Source organism: Aedes albopictus, chromosome 1 (assembly GCF_035046485.1).
Source record: "Aedes albopictus strain Foshan chromosome 1, AalbF5, whole genome shotgun sequence".
Classification (NCBI taxonomy): Eukaryota; Metazoa; Arthropoda; class Insecta; order Diptera; family Culicidae; genus Aedes; species Aedes albopictus.
Window position 1 is genome coordinate 229,991,171 of NC_085136.1, and position 14,394 is coordinate 230,005,564.

The window sequence follows — 14,394 nt, forward strand, 5'->3', positions numbered from 1 at the left end:
CAACTTGACTTGGATTGATTGTGAATCCCGCCTTTCGGTACCACGTAATGACATCACTAAGCATCTCCAACATAGATGATTGTCAGTCATCCAGAAGTCACCACACCCCGAGTTATGAGTAATCCACGAGTGGACTGTGAGAACCGGGTTCTTGTCAACGTATGTTTTGCATAACCCAGTCAACCAATAAATGCCAGCCGGTCCCTTGATTACCATATTATTTGTGGGTTCATTATTCAATCTAAATATGAACACTGAACAGTCGTCTACCCGTCAGTCAGCAGCGGTTGTTTGAACTTCTCATCGAATCAAGAAAAAAAAAATCTGTCAACAAATTGGTTCTGATTGTTCTAGCTGCCCACATATAGCTCCCTCGCGATGTTTCGAAGGCGGTCGAGTGCATTTTCAATTGAATTACCACATCGTCGTTTCGCATCGCCTATGCTGGGCGGCTGAAGCAGTATAGCAAACGATGTCGGCAGCAAAATAGAATAAATCTATTTTCTTGGAATAATTGAAAAATATGTCTAGTAGGGTGTGGATTTCCATGTTGAGCATATTGCTTCCATTTTCAATCTACTAAGCGCTATTTCTTTTATTTGATAATTTGGATTTAGAAAACAAAAAAATGGTTATAAGGGACAATTAGGGACAATGGAAATTCGCGATTTCGCGGAAGCCGCTAGTGGCCTCTGCTGTACATAGTAGCCGTCTCCATTCCACTTGGTCCATGGCTGTGTGTCTCCAGTTCCGCACTCTGCGTAGGGTCCGGAGATCGTCCTCCATTTGGTCGACTCACCTAGCTCGCTGCGCACCACGTCTTCCTGTACCGGTCGGATGACTCTCGAGAACCATTTTAGTCGGGTTGCTATCCGACATCCTGATGACGTGACCAGTCCACCGTAACCTCCCGATTTTCGCGATGTGGACGATGGGTGGTTCGCTCAGCAGCTGATGCAGCTCGTGGTTCATTCGCCTTATCCAAGTCTCGTCTTCCATCTGCACTCCGCCGTAGATGGTACGCAACACCTTCCATTCGTTCGTTGATCCTCTGCACGTAGGGTCCATGTTTAGTGCCCATAGAGGACTATACCGGTCTAATCAGCGTAGATAGTTAACTTTGTGTGACGGCGAACTTTGTTCGATCGTAGAATTCTGCGGAGTCCAAAGCAAACTCGATTTCCTGCCATAATGCGTCTCAGAATTTCTCTGCTGGTATCGTTGTCGGCGGTCACCAGTGAGCCGAAGTACACGAAATCTTCAACAGCCTCGATGTCATCACCGTCGATAGAAATTTGGGGTGGCAGACGCGGTGATTCCTCCCTGGAACCCTTTGCCGTCATGTAATTTGTCTTCGACACATTAATGACTAATCCGATTTGCCTGGTTTCACTCATTAGTCGGATGTACGTTTCCGCCATCGTCTCAAATTTACGAGCAATAATATCAATATCATCGGCGAAACCAAGCAGCTGAACGGACTTCGTGAAAATCGTCCCACTCGTGTTTATCCCCGCTCTTCTTATTACACCCTCCAAAGCAATGTTGAACAGCAAGCACGAAAGACCATCACCTTGCCGTAACCCTCTGCGAGATTCGAAGGGACTCGAGAGTGTCCCTGATACTCGAACTACGCACATCACTCGATCCATCGTCGCCTTGATCAACCGTATCAGTTTATCCGGGAATCCGTATTCGTGCATAATCTGCCATAGCTGTTCTCGATCGATTGTATCATACGCCGCTTTGAAATCGATGAACAAATGATGTGTGGGCACGTTGTATTCGCGGCATTTCTGCAACACCTGGCGGATGGCGAACATCTGGTCCGTTGTAGCGCGTTCACCCATAAATCCAGCCTGATATTGCCCCACGAACTCTCTTGCAATCGGTGATAGACGGCGGCATAAAATTTGAGAAAGTATCTTGTAGGCAGCGCTCAGTAGTGTGATCGCGCGGTAGTTCCCGCAATCCAACTTGTCGCCCTTTTTGTAGATGGGACACACGATACCTTCCATCCATTCCTCCGGTAATACTTCCTCCTCCCAAATCTTGGTAATGACCCAGTGTAGTGCTCTCACCAGAGTTTCTCCACCGTATTTCAGAAGCTCGCTAGGTAATTGATCTGCTCCAGCGGCTTTGTTGTTTTTCAACCGGCCAACCTCCTCCTCAATCTCTTGGAGGTCAGGGGCCGGAAGTCTTTCGTCTTGTGCACATACTCCAAGATCTGTTACCACGCCACCTTCGGTACCTGCAACGTCGCCATTGAGGTGCTCATCGTAATGCTGCCGCCACCTCTCGACCACCTCACGCTCGCTCGTGAGAATATTCCCGTGATTATCTCGGCACATGTCGGCTTGTGGATCAAAGCCTCTGCGCGAGCGGTTCAGCTTCTCGTAGAATTTTCGTGTGTCCTTAGCGCGGTACAGCTCTTCCATCGCTTCGCGATCTCATTATTCCTGCTGGCGCTTCTTTATTCGGAAGTTATGCCTGTTCCGCGGTTGTTTGTAACGTGCCTCATTCGCTCTCGTAAGGTGTTGCAGCATTCTCGCCCATGCTGCATTCTTCTCGTTTTTCAACTGTTCACATTCGCCGTCGTACCAGTCGTTTCTGTGATTCGGAGTCGCGAAGCCTAGTGCTGTAGCCGAGGTACTACCTATGGCGGATCGAATGTTCCTCCAGCCATCTTCAAGTGTAGCTGCGCCAAGCTGCTCCTCCTTTGGTAGGACTTCTACGTTACGAAGTTGCTGGATGTTGAGCCGCGGCGTTCGACTTCGACGCGTGGTGATAACTGTCGAAAGTTTTGAGCGCATGCATACAGCGACTAAGTAGTGATCCGAATCTATATTCGCACTGCGGTATGTGCGGACGTTGATTATATCCGAGAAGAATTTACCGCCGATTAGAACGTGGTCGATTTGGTTTTCTGTTTGATGACCGGGTGATCTCCAGGTGGCTTTGTGGATATCTTTGCGGGGGAAGAAGGTGCTTCGGACTACCATACCACGCATCGCTGGCCGTTATCATTCGATACGGCGTGCAGGCTGTTTCACCCGATTACCGGTCTGTACATTTCCTCCCTTCCTACCTGCGCGTTCATGTCGCCGACAACGATTTTTACGTCACGCGGCAACCATCGTATGTTTGCTCTAACTGCGCTTAGAACGCTTCTTTCTCGTCATCGGGTCTCCATTCGTGTGGGCAGTGGATGTTGATGATGCTGTAGTTGAAGAAACGGTCCTTAACTCTCAACATGCACATCCTTGCGTTGATCGGCTGCCACCCGATCACACGTTGTCGCATCTTACCCAACGCTATAAATCCTGTTCCCAGTTTATTGGTGGTGCCACAGCTTTGGTAGAAGGTAGCCGCTCGATGCCCGCTTTTCCACACTTTCTGTCCAGTCCAACAAAGTTCCTGCAACGCCACGATGTCGAAGTTGCGGGGATGTAGTTCGTCGTAGATTATCCTGTCACATCCTGCGAAACCTACACACCAAATTTTCTATTCGTCTTTCAGCAATCCAATTTGCTGAAAGCATTCCAGCAATCCATCGTTTTACTGATATACAGCATTTCTGTCGGCGGATTGCTGAAATTCAGTAACATAATTTACTGAATCCTGTTCAATAACATATTTTGCTGGGTATCAGTACTTCAGCTGTCAAATTTTATAAATCGCCGCAATTCAGTAAAAAATAATGCTGAATGCGTATCAGCCACGTATGTGGCAGCCCTAATCCCACTTAATGCATCTGACAGGAGTCAACATCTATCGTGTATCCACAATGGAATCCTTTGTGGATACACAAATGTTTGCATACAACATGTTGGATTCTCAAAGATGGCGTCCTCGCACCCTGGTGGTATCAGCAATCTGATTTTTGCTGCAAACCAGCAAAACGATGTCGATCAAATGGGAACTTCAAAACAACATTGTTTCGTTTTTATTTTGATCTTTTGCATTGCAAAATTTTGTTTCTAGACAGTCAGTAATTTATTGGTAATTCACTAAACAACTGAATTCTCTATTTGAAAGCACTGTTTGGTAAGTACATGCATTTAGTTCTAAAATAATACCAAAGAGTTTATTGTTGTCCTGATTTGCAGGTCTTCGCCAGCGGGAAGAGACGAAAGCATGAAAATATTTAGTTGAGATTTTTTTATCAGATGGCAAAAGGATAAAGTTTTTTTTAAGTCGGAAATTGTTTAAGTTTATGTTTTCACATATAGATAACCGAAATAACAATATAGATGAACTACAAACATACTCGGGAAGCCTTTTAATTGCTGGAAAACAACAGTTATTATTTATATATGAATTGCTGGTTATTCAGCAAGAGCAAATACGTATTGCTGATAGTTCAGTAAACGAGCTGTCACTTTTTCGCATTCGCGCATTGCTGGTTTTTCAGCAATCGATATTTTGCTGAAAGGATTGCTGGTTGTACAGCACACCAAAAATCAGCAAAATTTTGCTGATTTCCAGCAATAAAATTTTGGTGTGTACGCTGCAGTCTCTCAGTAATCATGAAAAATCCGCTCCAACATCATCCGAAAGGTTTCCTACGCGAGGTACATCTTTCATCATCGGCAAATACTTGTTCCCGTTCCGCAAGATTCCCGAAAATCCCCCAAAAGAACGCATCTAGATTTATCGCGTTTTCTTATTTATCTGCTTTCTTTTGCAGTTCATCCGATCTGTGGAGGCAACACATGCAGCACTTCACTTGTTTTTTTTTTCTTGCCCATTTGCGGTGGCATCCAACGGGCGTTCAAAGAACTTTCATGTACATTTCACCACCCTTTCAAAATGTCACTCTTCCAACCATAACGCACTCGTCACGGCCGTACTATCCACCAGATTGCACAAAGTGCAACAAAACAACACACACGATACAGCCACATTCAATACAAGGTAGCACCCGAACTACCAATATAATCAAACTAATGAAGAGATGAACTTTAACCCTTTATAAGGCAGTGGCAACTATAGTGCCACCTACTGTTTGTATTTTTTTTCTGTTTTATAAAAATGTATTTCGAACCTTTTTTTTGGTTTACGCAAAATTGGGACTACTAACAACGCCTGGTATTTTTTTGGTACTAAACAAAGCTTTAACAACAATTTAGGAGCCATTTGTAGTCTCAAAAATGACTAATTTTGACCGCGTGAAGAAAATTAGCTCAAATTAATTGTAAAATTATAGATTAGGTAAATATTTTAAGAAATAATCAAATTCTGGGTTGACATGAGCTGAACTACACAGTTTATATTATGGGTTAAGCCCCATTCCACTCTAAAATCTCTTTTCCGGCTTTTTGTCGAAGTCAAAAGAAGAAAAGTACCCTAAACGGGCAGTGGCAAGAATATTGCCACCAGCGCTGGTGGCCTAAACGGGCAGTGGCAACTATATTGCCACCTCAAAAGTTCGTTTTTGGGGTTAACGGGCAGTGGCAACTATATATCCACCAGCGTTTTTGGCCTAAACGGGCAGTGGCAACTATATTGCCACCTAGATTTTTGAGAGTTTCCTTCAAACAAATTGTTTTGTACATGTAATCATGTATATAATCATTTCCATAATAGTATGCGTTGACAACTCTTCTAGTTTTCTCGGCCTTATAAAGGGTTAACAAGCGGAAAACTTTCCGAATAACGTAATACCGATCGATCCACCAGCGGAAGTATTTTTTTTTTCATGAACGCGAAGAAAAACGTGACAAGCAATTGAAAAACCTACAATGATCGATTTCTCTTCAGCGATTTTCTCTTCGGATCAGGGAATGAAATTATCAGCAAATTGAGATGAAAATTGGCGTTTTCCGAGCAACCGAACAATTCAACGATTCTTTTTCCAGCGAAAAATGTTTATCGTTCGCTGCTGTTGTCAAGGATCGGTATATTCGCCTCACTCCATTCATATTCACTCCTCTTTGCTGAAGCGAATCGAGAAAGATGCAGCAAACGGATCGTCGTGATCAAACACGCAACCCCATCACCAGTGGGAAGCGATGAGCCATCTGCTTGACATGAATATTCGTTGCCATTCGTCGCAGTTTGGATCGCAAGCGAATGAATGAATGGCGAATGGTGAAGAATACTGGTGAGCGATCGAAACGGCTATTATCATAAGTAAGAGAATTTCTGCATGTAATGCATACATTTTTACTGTATTGTCGCTGAAATGCTAGATTAGCAAAGAAAATAATTCGAAAACATCAATAATTCGTATGCACAATATCAATCGCATCACTCACGAATCGCATTCGCTTGCGATGCGAATGTGGACGAATGAATAATTTCCAAGTGTGGCTTCCCACCGTTCGCCGGAGTTTGCTATCGTCGCTGACAAGCACACACACGAACTCAAGCGACAACCGTTCGCTGCTGACTGTCTTCGAATGGGGAAGAAGATGAAAAGTGGAAATCAGGAACCCTGGCTGTTGTCCACGACCAAAGGTAGCCGAAAACTGAAAATCGCTCTTGCCATTTTCGCTATCCAACTTTATCACCTTGTCGGTTATCGCGATAATTATCAGGAGGTAAATAACAAAAATTGTGCCGCCAATGGGATTCGAACCTAGACCCTCCACAAAAATGTTTCCTAGCGCGCACTATAACCATGCGATCACACAAGCTACTCGAAAGGAGGAAGAAATCCAGACTAACAATTGAAAAGGCCACATCAACATTGCGTAAACAAACACGTTTCTGTCGACTTGAGGCCTTCTGAGATCCACCTACGCATCTCACCACCACTATCAGAAAGTTTGTTGTTTGCGCTTTCTGTTAGTGATGGTGAGGTGTGTGGGTGGAGTTCAAAAGGCCTCATGTCGATAGAAACATGTTTGTTTACAAAATGTTGTTGTGGCCTTTTCAATTGTTGGTCTTGAAATTTGATTCATAAAAGCTACCTTTGGTGGCGACGGCCAGACGGAAAGGCGAACAAAGCGCAGAGAGCAAACCAGTCGGCTTTTCATTGCTGGTTATAATCCATTTTCGGCGCTGCGGGACAAGCGAAAACACATTCTCGGGAGAAAATCGGGTCTGATTTTATCGCACGTCTTTTTTCGCCGATAATGCGGGTGAGAGAGTTTTCTATGATCGCGTTCGTGATCGATAATTACATTCCCTGCTTCAGATTATTCCGGGAAATACATACTGTATTTGGATGATCTCTCGGTGTGTTTCGGTAAAGGACGACTAGGAGTAGCATCCAAAACAACAAAAACAACCAAAAATGATTTGTCGGCCATGTTATTAACCAAAGAGAAAATCGATTGCAGATACGCCCGTATGATACTAAGCGCGAGAAATGACCAGAGCAGCTTGGGCAGGGCTGCTAAAGAAACACTATTACAAAGGGCGCGTGCTGTCCAATAGGGCAGCCCACATGGCCATTAAATTTTACGGCTTCCATTGAATCCAACGGGGAGTCTGGTTCAGATTGACCGTTTTATCAAAAATCCAACGGATAAACGTAAGGTGGTTAGAAATAATATTCTGAGTCAGGAAGTGTGCTGGGATATCCTGGTACCATCTTGTTTCAATACATGTTCCTAGAAATCCGGAATTCCCGGGAACCGTACGATTTAACAGGTTTATTTTGCTCACAATCCGAAAATATATGTGTTCCTTAAGGGGCCATCCATAAATCTAGTGGTCACCCTGGGGGCAGGGGGGGGGGGGTGTTGGTAGGGGATTCCATACATTTTTTTTTGTATGAACGAAAGACCACGCGAGGGGGGAGGGAGTAAGAATCTCCCAAAGAATGGCCACGTGGTTTATTAACAACCCCTAATCAGTTGGTGCCAGGAGATTCTAAATCGGTCAGGAATTAACGAAATTATGCGCATTTCAGTATATGGCATATTTGATGATATAAGTTTCAGCCTTCGGTCCATGTAAACGTCTTTCTATTATTATGATAAATGTTAAATTATTTAAGTAACTACATCAAATCTGTGAAGATTGCGTCATCTCAAGCTTCCGGCACAGACAAACAGACGTCTCACTCTACTCACTTTTCATCGTTACCATGTTTAACGGTTAGTTCAAATATTTTGTTGTTCGCAAATCACTCGGTCAAAGCGCTCACATCGTTTTTACTCTTGTTTGACGTTTGCTCACTACCGCCACCTACTGAGTGGTTTGCGTAACATAGCTTGTTTAGCATTGGGCGATTATGTTTTCGTGACGATAATTTTTTTTTCACAATTTGTTTTAAGTGATACGTCTGTTTGTCTGTGCTTCCGGTGTTGACGTTGATTGGAGAAAAAATTATGACAGGAACAAATGTGACGCTTAATTTTGCAAAGGCATTTTGATAAAAAGATGCGGAAAGATGCTGCCTTACCGATAAATAACCTGCAGCGATTCAGGGATGGTTCCGAGGATCCTGTTCACGCCGAAAATATGTATCTGCCAACAAACTAACCCAATTAGGTGAGATCGAAACATGTTATCCCAAATTATTTTCTATCTCTTCTATTTCTTTGACAATTTATGGATCAACAATTGAAAAAAAAACATGATTGAGTTAATGTATTTTACATATTCTGTATGAAAATTACCTCATTGTTACCTAATATTTACTCTTTCAGCGTTATATTGACCTGGCAGTGTTAACTAAAATTTCCGATTTAAAACAATTACCCATACATAGGCATACGCTTTTTCACCATGAAAAGCATCCCATTATGCCCCATCCAACTTCCAACTCCAGATATCTATGCACGAAGTGGCCCAAGTTCTTGAACATAATCTGAATAGATATCTAATCAACATTTCCTCCCCATCCCCGCTGATCGTAAGGACTTGACCAGGTGTCGATCAAAGAGGTCGTTCAATGAAAGGTTTGTCAAGTCCCAGGCAACTTTTCTGGCGCATTTAGCGTCTCTATCGACAGTCACCCCAGGATGTGTACCGTCGGCTCAGCTATGCTGTGCTATTTCAGTTTATGGGATATTTGATTAAAGAACAGCTGACTTCAACATGGTTTTACTTAAATGGCAGCTAAGAATATTACAACAAAGTTAGTAAAAAATCCAATTAAAATGGATTACAGCTTTGTTTGATTTTTCATTCTATTCTCAGCCAAAGGTGGATTTCATCGTCGAGGTGTAGTTCTTCTACAGAACGGTGCATTGGCGAATGATGCTGCTTCATACAAAAATAGACCGCAACTGTAAAACTCATTCTTGGACGAACATAGAATGAAAATCCTGCACAGTGCACATCGAAAAAATGGTGTATGCCGACGCCATATTTCCCCTATTCATAAAAAAGTCGGACAGTTGTTGAACTAACAATCAAAAGCAAAACAAACCATACTAGGTAATATAAATTTCTGCCAAGCGATAGCTTTGTATGCAAGGAAAGACAAAACGTCGCGCCTCCATTCACCCGTTTGTAGACAAGACACGGCGTGCATATGGTGAAGGTTTATCACAAAAAATTAGGCATCGCCAAATCCGCCGTTTTTCGAAAATATGGACTTCTAGCTTTCATTTAACGTGTTCCACAAAAAAATCCACCGAGGGATCCCGAACAACTTTTTCAGAATACTGTTTTTCCCCATACAAAATGCACGGTTCCAAATTAATCCCTATTTCTACTTAACAAACATACCCAATTTTTGTATGAAAAAGTTCCCCCGATGGAATATTTCGATGTTGGGCTTGAATGAAAGCTGGTAGCGTCAACGTAGCGTAAAAATTAGCGATGCCCATTTTTTTGTAATAAATTTGTTCTACCAGACGCACCGTGAAGACGGGGAGACAAAAAAAGCTAACCATGTTGTTTAACAATGTTGGTTCCATTCGTAACCGAGACCCACTTTTTGATGCACCAAACATATGCATCGCTTTCTACGAAACGATAATAAAAAAAAACTACAATTCGCAATTAAGCGGAAAATACTATATAGGAGCCATGGCTTTGCTCCATGTAGGTGGCCGGCGATCATTGGTATTCAATGCAGCGCATGAACTAACTAACAAGCCTAAAGCCATAAAGTTTATATCACGACTTATGCGCAGCCCTAATACAGGGGATGGCCAAAATGTTTGGGATAGGCAACTTTTTTTCTCTCACAAAAAAGTTCAACATGCTGTAACTTTTCATAGAGTGCATCGAATATTCTCAAATTTTGACTGTCTGTCAACCTATTATATGTGCATCATTGGTACAAATTTGAGCTCGATTGGTTAATCTTTCGCGAAGTTATAACTATTTTGGTAAAACACTATTTTTTAGACTACGAATTTTTGAGCTGTCATATCTCGGAGATCAGTGAACCGAATTGAATGAAATTTTGAACTTTTAACCACAATATATTGATGCTTGAAAATCATTTAAAACATGGATACTTTTTAAACGTCGAAAAAAGTTATGATGGATTGACACTTTTTGGATCTTTTTCGAAAAAATGCATTTTTTTACATCAATGTCATAAAATTTTGTTTTTGATATCCAAACATTTTCTACTTTTGTTCATAAGATATCTATAAAAAGATATATTAGAGTCTATTTGGATTAAAGGAAGAACACATTTAGTAATTTTTGTGCAGTGTATTAAATTTGACTCATTTTCCTCTAAATGGGTGAAAATGTCAAACCATCATAACTTTTTTCATCGTTTAAAAAGTATCTATGTTCTGATGAATATTCAAGCTTTATTATATTGTTGATAATCGCTCAAAATTTCATTCAATTCGGTTCACTGTTCTCCGAGATATGACAGTTCAAAAATTGATTGTCTTAAAAATAGTGTTTTACCAGATTAGTTATAACTTCGCGAAAGATTAACCAATCGAGCTCAAAATTGTACCACTGATGCACATATAATAGGTTAATAAACAGTCAAAATTTGAGAATATTCGATGCACTCTATGAAAAGTTACACCATGTTGAACTTTTATGTGAGAGAAAAAAAGTTGCCTATCCCAAACATTTTGGCCACCCTCTGTATACTATTTGATGGAGTTTTGGGACATTTGGCAATTCATGGAAAATTCTAAAAACTACTTTACATACGTCACAACTAATTTACAAACGTAACACTAATATAACACTAATATGCTTCTACTGCAAACTTGAACTCGTGTTTATATTGCTATTCAAAAGCACCTCACCAACATCAACTGAGTCATTGGAGTAAAAAAATATTCTAGGAATACCCGAGTATTCAGAAAAAAAAAACATAATTGAAACTTTTATGGCTTTATTGATCATAGTCTACTCAAAGAGCAAGGGAGTAGATATTTAAAGTAGCTAATGAAATGAGAGATTTTATAGTATTCGCTAGGGGTGCGAACAAGTGTGATTTTTTTATTTAGAAGGTGAAAATTAAGCCTGAAGATCATAGGTATGAACATATACATCGAATGCGTAAATTCTTTTTTGGGACTGCTTTTACCTTTTTTCAGTCCTGAGCAGTGGGATTAGGACCAAAATGAAAGATTTTCATCCTGGAAGATTGCCCGCAATCACCTTCACCTGTGGTCAGGTCAAATTTCTGTCGACTTCCTTTATTTCCTTGATAAAAAATTTATTTTATCAAATCAGGATGATAGTGTGTAACAATACACAGAACACCTAGTTAAGTTGATAAATGTAAAAATTGATGAAAATAAAAGTGATTTTTCACTATGACTGTAAATTCAATTTGTTGCGCAACTTTGTCGAACATGGGACAACTATGCGTAGAACGGAAGTGCAGAGGGCCGAAATGAAAGATCTTCATCCAGGGAGATTACTCGCCATCGCCTTAACCTGTGGCCCGGTCAAATTTCGTTGAGACAGTGCCGCCATGAACCTCTGGGCCGTGCCTCTTTTTGAGATTTGTGCATCTGCGGTTGTGGTGGAATGCTAAACTGGGATTCATAGACGTTTGTCCTCCACAATCTCCACTGCTTGCCTAGCTACCAATCAGCTGGAAGCATTGTTTGGCCGTGTTTAGGGGAACGTGTTTGTGAGGCAGTGTTCAAAAGGCCGTACCTTATTTTGCGAAAATTAGAGATGTTATAAGTTCGTTAGTGGAAAATGATCGTTTCAGCTAAGAAATAATCGTTTAAAAATTTGAAGTCCGTATCTCAAGGCTAATTGGTCCCTCAAGGTGCCTAAAGTTGTCAAAAATGATATGGGACCAAAAAAATATGAATTTCTTTCCGACAAAAAAATTCGCTATTCTATTAAAACCGGTGATTTCAGGACCCTAAAGGGCCGAAAATGTGCTTAGATTTGCTCTATCTCTACTCGTTTTCGAGTTATTGACAATAAACAACCAAAAAATCAGCATTTTTGACCTTTTTTAAGATTCCGAAGGAAACCTACCATATTTTGTTCAATAACTCAAAAACGAGTAGAGATATCGCAATTCTAAGCACATTTTCGGCCTTTAAGGGTCCTAAAATCACCGGTTTCAGTAGAATAGCGGGTTCCTCATGAAATTTCCAACAGAAATCATCCTTTGATATTTTTAGGAATGAAGGGTCAACCTGTGGCGATTTTTATTTGAAAAAGTGATTTCTCCCATAGTAAATCGTATGAAAACTTAAAATGGCTGGCGCTAAAATATAGTTTCTCCGATCAAGGAGAAATTTTGCACAGTTGATACGGGGCCGAAATGGAACTCAAAAAGTATACAGGAGTGAAAAGTCTTTTTCTGTCCATAATCATTACATATTTCCTGATCATTACTTACATTTTAGGTTTTCTGAATATTTTGTTATCTACCACGTCTTTCCAAGATTATTGTGAAGCACAAAAAAGTGTCGATCTATCATGACAAGACACATTTCCGACTTAGCTCTATTCTAAAGCAGTTCAGTCAAGACAACCCGTCAAGGTTCGCTAATAGATCATGCTTACTGCCACCAACGAACGAGTTGAACTTTTATCAATCTACCGCAAATGCAAGACGCACATCGTATGTTTCATCGCATATCCATGCCAAGAGCAAACACAGAGTATTCCAAAACGACGCAGTTTGTGGTGGATCATAATTCAACCGTCGCTTCGACATCGATCTTGAACTCTAAACAGCGACATACTAAATTAAGACGTCTACAAGGTGCATGGAGTACCTGCACTACAGTGCAAGTCAAGTGGCATCTTAAATAATACCTAATGTGCCATTGTCCGATCGGACAGTTCAATTCCCTTTTGATATCTTCCTTCGCCTATTAATTAACTGATCTTATTTCTCTTCTTCTTGCAGCCGATGCTGTCTCATAATCCTCGGCGAACCTTGAACCACACTGGCTGCACCCATGGCCTCCCAGCGATGACTAACAACAACGACATTATGCACTAAAGGCTGGCAAACCAGACCTATGAACGGAAAGTGGTGGCTGCCTCGCTTAGAATTGTACATTACAACGGTAGCGATTACAGAACGGCCGGTACACAGAAACGGTAGTCACAGCGCAGGGAGGGACCACGCCCCCCTCATTGCGACGTGTTATGACGAAGCTCATTGTGCTCAACGTGCTGGGCACACTGGTTGGACCGTTATTGTTGCTAACGTTGTTACTCTCATCGCTGGACAGCTGTGTGGGCCAGCGCGAATCACAACTGCGGCTCGGAAAAGCAATCAATATCTTCATCCGCTATGGTTACCTATCGATATCGATGAAGGTAATCTCGTACAATGATAGCGAGACGTGGCTGTTCAAGGAACCAACTAAGAATATCTTCAAGGTGCGTAAGAAGGGTAATTTTCTGTTATTATAGCATGTATATGCATTAATCTGGCCTGGACTGGAAACATCGCGACTAAACTAACAAACTATGTTTTAATTTAGGTTATTAACCATTTATTACTTTTTCATTTTCATTTTCATTTTGCAGCATTTGGTGGGGCAATGAGAGCGCAAGTCAGTCCAAAGCCGATGATAGGGAGGGGTAATGGCTGAATAGTCTTTGCTGACCACATAAACGCCATGGGATAGGAAAAGGGTATTTTGGTGAGGGGTTGGGGTGTTGGTACAGACTTGACAATATCAATGCTATTCAGATGCAAAATAATTTTAAGGCTCAATAGTGACCCAGACAACCAGTAATCGTATACGATGTTGCATAGGATGATAAAGTGGAGGCCATATGCATGCATGCCTCCATTTAGGCGCATGTAAAATGTACGTATATCGCCTCCACATTATCATCTTATGCAACATCTTATACGATCAATGGTTGACTGGGGAATCGCATACCTTCCAAAACCAAAAACAATAATCCACAAAATGCCAAGCAAGTCGTAGAAAGAAAAAGCGCCCGATTGTTTATTTTGTCAATTATAACAAACGGTAACTTCTTCCCTCTCCGACTTGCCAGTCACCCCGGAAAAAATGTCCCTTCAGTTCTGGATGATATATTATCCCCAATTAA

General features: G+C 41.4%; 1 protein-coding gene across 1 annotated transcript in view; it reads left to right on the forward strand.

Moving 5' to 3' along the window:
* The window catches only part of LOC109429711 (torso-like protein), a 155,589-nt gene that overhangs the window by 127,785 nt on the left and 13,410 nt on the right, over positions 1-14,394 (forward strand). Inside the window, exon 3 of the mRNA XM_019705721.3 lies at positions 13,226-13,707. Within this exon, the coding sequence (XP_019561266.1) occupies positions 13,471-13,707 (237 nt within the window). The 5' untranslated portion in view covers positions 13,226-13,470. The remainder of the gene's footprint in view (positions 1-13,225; positions 13,708-14,394) is intronic.